The 8,683-nt window shown below is 36.3% G+C and overlaps 1 protein-coding gene and 1 long non-coding RNA gene across 2 annotated transcripts; one reads left to right on the forward strand and one right to left on the reverse strand.

The window, feature by feature from the left end:
• The first annotated feature begins 316 nt into the window (after positions 1–316).
• Positions 317–1,890, forward strand: LOC145550553 (potassium/sodium hyperpolarization-activated cyclic nucleotide-gated channel 2-like). The gene is made up of 2 exons (XM_081604444.1): positions 317–721; positions 1,465–1,890. Exons 1-2 carry the CDS (start codon positions 637–639, stop codon positions 1,671–1,673), a joined length of 294 nt encoding a protein of 97 aa, XP_081460570.1. The 5' UTR covers positions 317–636; the 3' UTR covers positions 1,674–1,890.
• Positions 1,891–3,418: 1,528 nt separating this feature from the next.
• On the reverse strand, positions 3,419–8,310 carry LOC145550554 (uncharacterized). The gene is made up of 2 exons (XR_014086438.1): positions 8,111–8,310; positions 3,419–5,926 (listed from the first exon to the last, which is right to left on the reverse strand). It is a non-coding gene; the product is annotated as an uncharacterized LOC145550554 (long non-coding RNA).
• Between the last annotated feature and the right edge of the window lie 373 nt (positions 8,311–8,683).

The raw sequence follows: 8,683 nt of genomic DNA on the forward strand, positions 1-8,683 counted from the left end.
AATTGCATTACTTCACATGTACCAAGTTTTTCATTTTACTCACTAGTTTGTCACCACCTTCAGTTCTGTGTCAACTCCGTCATGCAGTGTCAACTCCGTCAGATGGACTTTTTGTTGTTTTTGGTTTTAAATCATATTTATTTTGTTTCTTGAGAAGCATTTGTCGTTAAAATGAGTAAAAATATCACTAATAGGGTCATTAAAAATTATTTTATATTTATTTTTGTCAGATGGTGATGACAACGTTCTAGGTCAGGTCGATTAAAAGTGTAATTTAAAAAAAATGTTGCAAATGGGAGCCTATACCTTAGCATCTTTACATTTACAAAACATTATTTGTCATATTTGCATACTTATGGTTGAGAAATAAAAAACAAAAAAATATTGGAAAATTAAAACCCATTTTGTCCCTATTCTCAAGAATCACCGAAATGTGTTTTCCACTTAGTTTACTTCTGTCCATTTTGTCTCTGTCATGCAGGAGATTGTCAGCTATAACTGCCGTGGACTTGTCGCCAACATGCCGCTCTTTGCCAACACCGACCCTCACTTTGTCACCGTGATCCTGACCAAGCTGCGCTTTATGTTTTCCAGCCGGGAGACTATGTAATACGAGAGGGAACGCTGGGTCGGAGAATGTATTTCATCCAGCATGGCACCGTCACGATTATCCCGCGTGACAGTAAGGAGTTAGTGCTCAGTGATGGAGCCTACTTTGGAGGTAAATACAGCAGAGTATTAAAACTCTATTCGGCTACTTATCATCTCTACGAGAGTCTTCATTATTCAGATTATTGCTGCCCTTCTTCTATAAAATCTCCCACAGAACTCTTGGCTGTAACTGCACTACATTTCCACCTAATATTTACTATTTCTTCTGAATTTCTAATGGTAAATGTAATTTTTCATCATTGGCTTAATGTCATTTTGAAGAAAAAACTAAAAATTATGAAATATTTCACTCTGTAAAAGCAATGAAGATAATGTGCAAGTTGCTTGATTATGATTATACTGTAAATACATTTTGCAGGGTAGTTTTTCTTTTTTTTGCACTGTGAAAAAACCCAAAATCTTGCCATGAATTTTTCTTTAGGAAACAAGAAAATTTTAATTGAAATAAGACAAAACTAATTTATAAATAGCATTTCTGTAAGATATAGGAGCTTGTTTTAAGTCAATTATTTCTTAATATAAGTAACATGTACCAGTTCCACTGGCATATTATTTCACTTATTACAAGACATTTATCCAACACTATAAGTAAAATAATCAGCCTGTGAAACTAGTACAATTTTAAGTCAATATTAAGCAATTCTGGACTTAAAACTAGCTCCAATATCTTGTTGAAAAGTTACTTTAAGTGCACTAAAATATTTGGACTAGAAACTAGACCAAAAATATTTAGAAAGATTTTGCGTTTTTCTTCTAACTTTATGACTAAACCGATTGTTTTTCTTGGCTCAGAGATCTGCCTACTAACTCAGGGCCGACGGACGGCCAGCGTGAGGGCCGACACCTACTGTCGTCTTTATTCGCTGAGCGTGGACGACTTCAACGAAGTCCTGGAGGAGCATCCTCTGATGAGGCGGGTGTTGGAGAGCGTGGCTGTGGAGCGACTGGATCGAGTTTCACGCAGATCCAGTTATCAACCTCCAACGACTGAGTCTGAGTGAAGGAAGAAGAGAAAGAGACTCCAGCCAGACATACAAAGACCTTTTTAACAGATCTCAAGAAAATAAAAAATACAGATGTTGTTAAATGCTGCATCACTTGATTGAAACTATTGCACAATCATTAATTACAAATTGTCACTTGAATATTAAAGCTCAACATAATGTTTACTTGGATTTTATTGATGTTCACAAACTGAATAAACCTTTGTCAGCGCTTTTTACAGTTTTTTCTTCTGTATAACTGAGAGTTATAGATCCACATGTTGTTTTTTTAACAAGTTATAGACTGTAAGCCATATAAATCAGGTGTTCAAGCAGAAACACATCCAAAAAAAGCCACTGGACCTCAAGGACTGGATTTCTGTTTGCCCAGCACTGAGATGGGAGCAGCAGATGGTGGTGCATCATGAAGCTTTCTGATTCAAATGATCCCTAAGATCTGTATGTTGAGTCACATGGAGGTTAATACCGATGGCCGATAAGCTCCAGTGATGTAATAACTCAACTGTGACCGCAGCTGCAGGTGGTGGTGAACTTTTACTTCACCCTATTTTACTCATTTGTTATTATCAGGATTTATAGTTACACTGGGTTTCAAAGAATAATGTCTTTTTAAAAGATCAGACGCACAAATAAATAAATAAATGAATAAAACTCTCAGTATGTTATCACTTTACCAGATTGAATCAGTGAATTTCTGCTGATATTTGATTCTCGTCAAGCACTTTTCACCAGGAAGAGGCAAAGGCAGGCGGAGAAAAGGTAAAACTGAGATTGTTTGGGTTTCTTTTCATCAACTGCCTCTTGTTTACATGCTTAAGATCCTGCTAATAAGGTTTGTTTCTAAAGTGTTTCTCTCAAAACAGGTCTTTAATAGAGTGGTGGTAATATTTTAAATTGCATAAAATTAAAATTTGAGGGACAAATTGCTTTGCATGTTTGTAGAACTGTAATTAGACTTTCTCTGACTGGATTTCTGCGTAAATGTTTATATTTTGCTGGCACTGATTATGCAGAGTAAATATGAATATTTCTGACCCTGAGAGATAATAATGAGTTTTCCAAAGCAGCTTTCATAGAACAACAAAGAACATTAGCTCATATTTGTACACATTGCATTGCTTTTTTTAATTTAAAGAAGCATTTGTTTACATTTGCAAAACACTGTTTATATTTATGTCCGTCTGAAACAGTTGCATGTTGTGCAGAGTGTAAGCACTGAAAGGAAATATTGCTGTACATCAGACGGCTGATGATGCAGATGGTTTTCTGAACAGCAGCTAATAATTCAGTGCTACGTCAGAGATCTGATGTTGGTGCAATCTTACAGATATTTGTTTCCCCGTAATTTTGGTCATTTTATATTAAAATGTCTTCTGGGGACTTTTTCCATGGAGTGACTTCAGTTATGTATTAAACACAGGCTGTCCAATAAATTATTAATTTAAGAATAAAAATATTTAGTCAGGGCTTGATCTCCAAATAGTACAACAGGCACAGAAAATTAGTACGACAAAGTTTGTGTACAGACAAAAAGTATCATTTTAACATAAACTGTGTGTCTGTCATTTTGGTAAAAACATATTTATTCTTCATTTAGTGAAGTAACTCAAAGAGTGTAGTAAGTAGCCAGAAATATTTAAGAGTAGCAGTATTCATAATATTACTCAAGTAAAAGGTTCTCCATCTCTTTTTCAACTAAATGTAACTTGAGTAAATGTAATATACAACTGAGTCACAGCCTAAAAACGTAACATCTTTTTATAGTCATAATAGAAGACAGCTGCAGCAGAAAAGAGAAAAATACAACTAAGACAAAAGACACCAAATTATTGAAGACAATAATAATCCACCATGCTTTCTTACATTTTCCATAAACATGTTTATTTATTCACAAAACCTTTACTTGGGTAGAGTTAAACTGGTTAATATAATCTGAAACAAATAACAGCATCAGTTACAATCTCATCTTGTTTTGAAGAGAAACCTTATCAGATAATTTTTTGTATGTAGATGTATCTGAGAATGCACAATTAGTGCATAACAGCACATTGTATTTTTTATTCTAAGTGTGTTAAGATCAACAACATCCACCCACCCACTCTTTCTCTATACAGGATAGAATAATACTAATCAAGTCCAGTCTTGTGAGAATGTTCTGGAAGGGAGTCCATGTCCGGTCAAACTCTGTTAGTGCATGAAATAGTCAGTGGGCTCCAAAGCCACTTCAGCTATCAGCATCAGTTCTGGCTCTCCTCAGGGCTGTGTGCTGAGCCCTCTGCTCTTCACATTGTACATAAACAGGATGTTAATAACATACAGTTGATCAGTATTGTTTTTGATACAGAATATGCCAGGAAAACAAAACAAAGCATCTCTGAAGGAAAATGTGTCGTGGTTGCACATCTCCAAGAATCCAAATGTGAAGATACAAATGATCACACTTTCAACTTTTCAAGTTTTATAGACATGAAACCCCTCCAGTCTTTCATTCTAGTGTTAAACCAAAACCATTCAATAGTGAACCTCAACATAGGACATGTATGGAAAATACTGCTATGGCTTTTCACCTGTGTGACGCCTCATGTGGTGAGTTACACCAACTTTGTGACGAAAACTTTTTCCACAGCTCCCACAAGAAAACGGCTTTTCACCAGTGTGAATCATCATGTGCTGAGTTAAAGCCTGTTTTAGACTAAAACCTTTTCCACAACTCCCACATGAAAACGGCTTTTCACCAGTGTGAATCATCATGTGTCGAGTTAACTTCTGTTTTTGACTAAAACCTTTTCCACAACTCCCACATGAAAACGGCTTTTCACCAGTGTGAATCATCATGTGTCGAGTTAACTTCTGTTTTTGACTAAAACCTTTTCCACAACTCCCACATGAAAACGGCTTTTCACCAGTGTGAATCATCATGTGTCGAGTTAACTTCTGTTTTTGACTAAAACCTTTTCCACAACTCCCACATGAAAACGGCTTTTCACCAGTGTGAATCATCATGTGCCGAGTTAAAACCCGTTTTTGACTGAAACTTTTTCCACAGCTCCCACATGAAAACGGCTTTTCACCAGTGTGAATCATCATGTGCCGAGTTAAAACCCGTTTTTGACTGAAACTTCTTCCACAGCTCCCACATGAAAACGGCTTTTCACCAGTGTGAATCATCATGTGCTGAGTTAAAACCCGTTTTTGACTGAAACTTTTTCCACAGCTCCCACATGAAAACGGCTTTTCACCAGTGTGAATCATCATGTGTCGAGTTAACTTCTGTTTTTGACTAAAACCTTTTCCACAACTCCCACATGAAAACGGCTTTTCACCAGTGTGAATCATCATGTGTCGAGTTAACTTCTGTTTTTGACTAAAACCTTTTCCACAACTCCCACATGAAAACGGCTTTTCACCAGTGTGAATCATCATGTGTCGAGTTAAATCCCGTTTTTGACTGAAACTTTTTCCACAGCTCCCACATGAAAACGGCTTTTCACCAGTGTGAATCATCATGTGCTGAGTTAAAACCCGTTTTTGACTGAAACTTTTTCCACAGCTCCCACATGAAAACGGTTTTTCACCAGTGTGAATCATCATGTGCTGAGTTAAATCCCGTTTTTGACTAAAACCTTTTCCACAACTCCCACATGAAAACGGCTTTTCACCAGTGTGAATCATCATGTGGTAAGTTAAACCCCGTTTTTGACTAAAACCTTTTCCACAACTCCCACATGAAAACGGCTTTTCACCAGTGTGAATCATCATGTGTCGAGTTAAATCCCGTTTTTGACTGAAACTTTTTCCACAGCTCCCACATGAAAACGGTTTTTCACCAGTGTGAATCATCATGTGCTGAGTTAAATACTTTTTTTGACTAAAACTTTTTCCACACTTCACACATGAAAACAGGTTTTGAACTGTATGAGTTCTCATGTGAGCATCAAAAACAGATTTTAAAGAGATACGCTTTTTACAGATGGCACATGAGAAAAGTTTTCTTCTTTCCTGATTTTGCTTCTCGGCTCCAGCAGCTTCCTTTAAGAGGACTTGGTTCCTGTTGGGTTCTGATTCAGTTTGGTGTGTTTGCTCATCAACAGGAACCAACATGCAGGTATCAGTTTCCTGTTTTAATTCAATCTGTTCTTCTCCCTGACTGCAGTAAACTTCTTTCTCTTCCTGGTCTTGTTTTCCCTGCAGAGGTTCCAACTCCTCCTGGTCCAGAGTCGATCTTCTCTCTTGGTTAAACTGCAGGGAACCTGGAGAAGAAAACAGAGAAAAAGAGTTATTGTTAATTTTATTGAAGTAAGCAGGAGAAATCTTTCATTCTTTAAAACAGAAATAAAAATAAAAAAACACTTTAAATTTCAAAAGCGTAGACAGAGAGACAGATCAGTCGTCACATCCAGCTGACATTTGGAGAATTCTCAAATGAACGGATTTTAAAATCATATTTTATTGCAAAATTAATTGTAGAAGGGATTATTCTTGATATTTGACAGAAAACTGCATTATGTCAAGATGTTATTTGTATTACTCTGAATTCTTCTATTCGGTGTTTGTTAGCTTTTGTTAGCTTCTTGGCGCAGCTGCGTTCTCCAGCCACTGGTAGCTAAAATCACGATACCCTCACTGTGTATCCCTCTGAAAAATGAACCCATTTAAATAAAGAAATAAAGGAATCCCTCCAGGGGTGATACCACGATAGAGAGCGTTCATTTTATAGCGTTAACACCGGAGCTGTAAGTGGTCCGGTATGAAACGGGGTGATAGAACAACACAGCACTTTTAAATTTCAATAATCAGAATGCAGAAATTGTTTCCGTTGTTTTAAAAGGTTTATGTCAGTCTGCCTTTTCCTCATCGATACGCTTCCCGACCGCCCTGCACCTTAGGGGCTTAAAAAAAAGACGCGCACATTGCGCAAAACTCTGAAACAGGAGAAGCAGGACATAAACGGAGCGACGAACTAGATGTGAAATATGGCATAAAAACAGAGAATCCGACGCTGAACAGTGAAAAATCAACACATGATGTGAAACACATGACGATTAGGAGGCGCAGCAGGTGATGAGTGAATATTATTCGTCTTATAATGGATCTAGCAAGAGGAAAGAAACTAAAGTGGACATAGCAATAAACCAAGAGAGGATAATAATAATCAAATGAAACTAAATGGAAATGAATGAAGAACAAAATGCAAGAATAAACTAAGAAACTAAAGTAAATACAGAGGAATAAACTGGTATGGCAAGACCTTTCGTGCAATAATTAATACAGAGGACTGTATGGCAAAAATAAACAGACACTATTTCCAGATAAAAGGTAAAATAATATTGTTGAAATGTTATGGGTTTGTTGAGACCACATCTAATACTGAGAATAAATATATCTTACAGACCATAACAGTAAAGAACTGATCACTTATTTATGTTTTTAATTAGATTTGATATATTTATTTCTTCAATATTATTTTTCATGTCAGTGTTAATGTCATGAGGCTGATGACTCCATGACACTTTGAATTTGACTCATTAGGATTTGATTAAGAACAAGATTTGTTCTTTGTAATTTCTGTCCAGTAAAACTATTAATCTATAATCAATAGACATGTCTACATAAAGATATAATCCATGTTTCTGTGTCATATTTGTATGGCATTAAAAGGACCTGGAACTTGTGTTTTTCCACTGAAAGCTCTGGTTTGCACAATAAATGCCATGTGGGTGAAGTTTTATGGATGATACTCTGATGTCCCATTCTCCTGAAGGCAGCACAGAGCTGCACCACCAGAAACTGACAGAAATACTGAAGAGAAGAAGAGTTATGATTAATGTAGTTACAGTTCTATCCATGTTTTAATGTTGCAGAGCTCAGTCGTTTTGCAAATAGTTCAAAGTTTAAACTGGCATGTTGTTCATCTTTTATCAGGTCATTTGTGCAACATTTAACAACTAGAAAATGGCACAAAATAAGAATATTTTTTCCACTCTGATTTACTGCTGTTAGGCCTACAAATTTTAAGTTGAATGTTCATTTATTGCATTTTTCGTAGACACTTGTGAAAATAATTTCTATTCCCATGGCTTTTTTGTTCTCTGGGAAATTATTTTTGATGATAAATACAGAAACAAGCATAAAAATCAAAACATGTGCAATAGTGATAGTAATATTAATGATAAAATAATGGCCAGTGCAAAGTGGCCTGCAAATTCTTTGGTGGGGGGCGATGAGGGACCTGGATAAAGGCTAGGGGGGCGCTGGCCCAAAAAAGGTTGAGAAACACTGCTCTACATAAATAAGCCATTGGCACAGCGTAATATTCATGTCTGCGTTCTAACATGTTAACAAAATATTTATACGGGAAAAGAACATTTACTAAAATGATCCTCATACAGAAAGGTGCAGACATTAACCTTCGTCCAAACGCTGGTGTTTCCTACCTATTCGGTGTAAGATTATCTGGGGGGTCCGGGAGAAATCCAGCAGTCTGCGCTGATCATCCATCTGACTTGACGATTATTTATTTAAACTCTGAATGTTGCTTCAGCAGCAGTTAACAGGAGCTTTTTGATAAACTCGTTAAAACTGGACCGAAGATAGTTTTCAGAGAAACACTCAAACATTCAGCACAACAGACCACGTGAGCTCTTTGTCTTCTTCTTTCCAGGATTATGATGGTCGGTTTTCATGTTAGTGCTTTACCGCCACCTTGTGGATCCTTCGATCATTACATGTAAAGAGTTCTCATACAGTGACAATTCATTTTGGAAAACGTTAAATCTTTTCATAGTAATAATAGAAGACAGTTGCAGCAGAAAAGAGAAAAATACAACTAAAACAAAAAAACCCCCACTAAATTATTGACGACAACCATAATTTCTAAAATAAAGATCAATGTATGTATGTATGTAATGTATATTAAATGTAATTATTTTTTAGTCATTCATAAAACTTTTCATTAAGGTGTGTTGAGCCACAATCAAATCCAAAAGTTGCAAAACAACGACCCTTGA

The sequence above is a fragment of the Poecilia reticulata genome, unplaced genomic scaffold (assembly GCF_904066995.2).
Source record: "Poecilia reticulata unplaced genomic scaffold, P_reticulata-male-v2 Scaffold_83, whole genome shotgun sequence".
In the NCBI taxonomy this organism is placed as follows: domain Eukaryota; kingdom Metazoa; phylum Chordata; class Actinopteri; order Cyprinodontiformes; family Poeciliidae; genus Poecilia; species Poecilia reticulata.

What these genes read in the sequence shown, in the direction of transcription:
- LOC145550553 (XM_081604444.1), top strand. Translation starts at nt 637, where the DNA reads ATGTATTTCATCCAGCATGGCACCGTCACGATTATCCCGCGTGACAGT. An exon ending in TGATGGAGCCTACTTTGGAG is followed by an intron (nt 722 to 1,464) that starts GTAAATACAGCA and finishes TTCTTGGCTCAG; the next exon opens with AGATCTGCCTACTAACTCAG.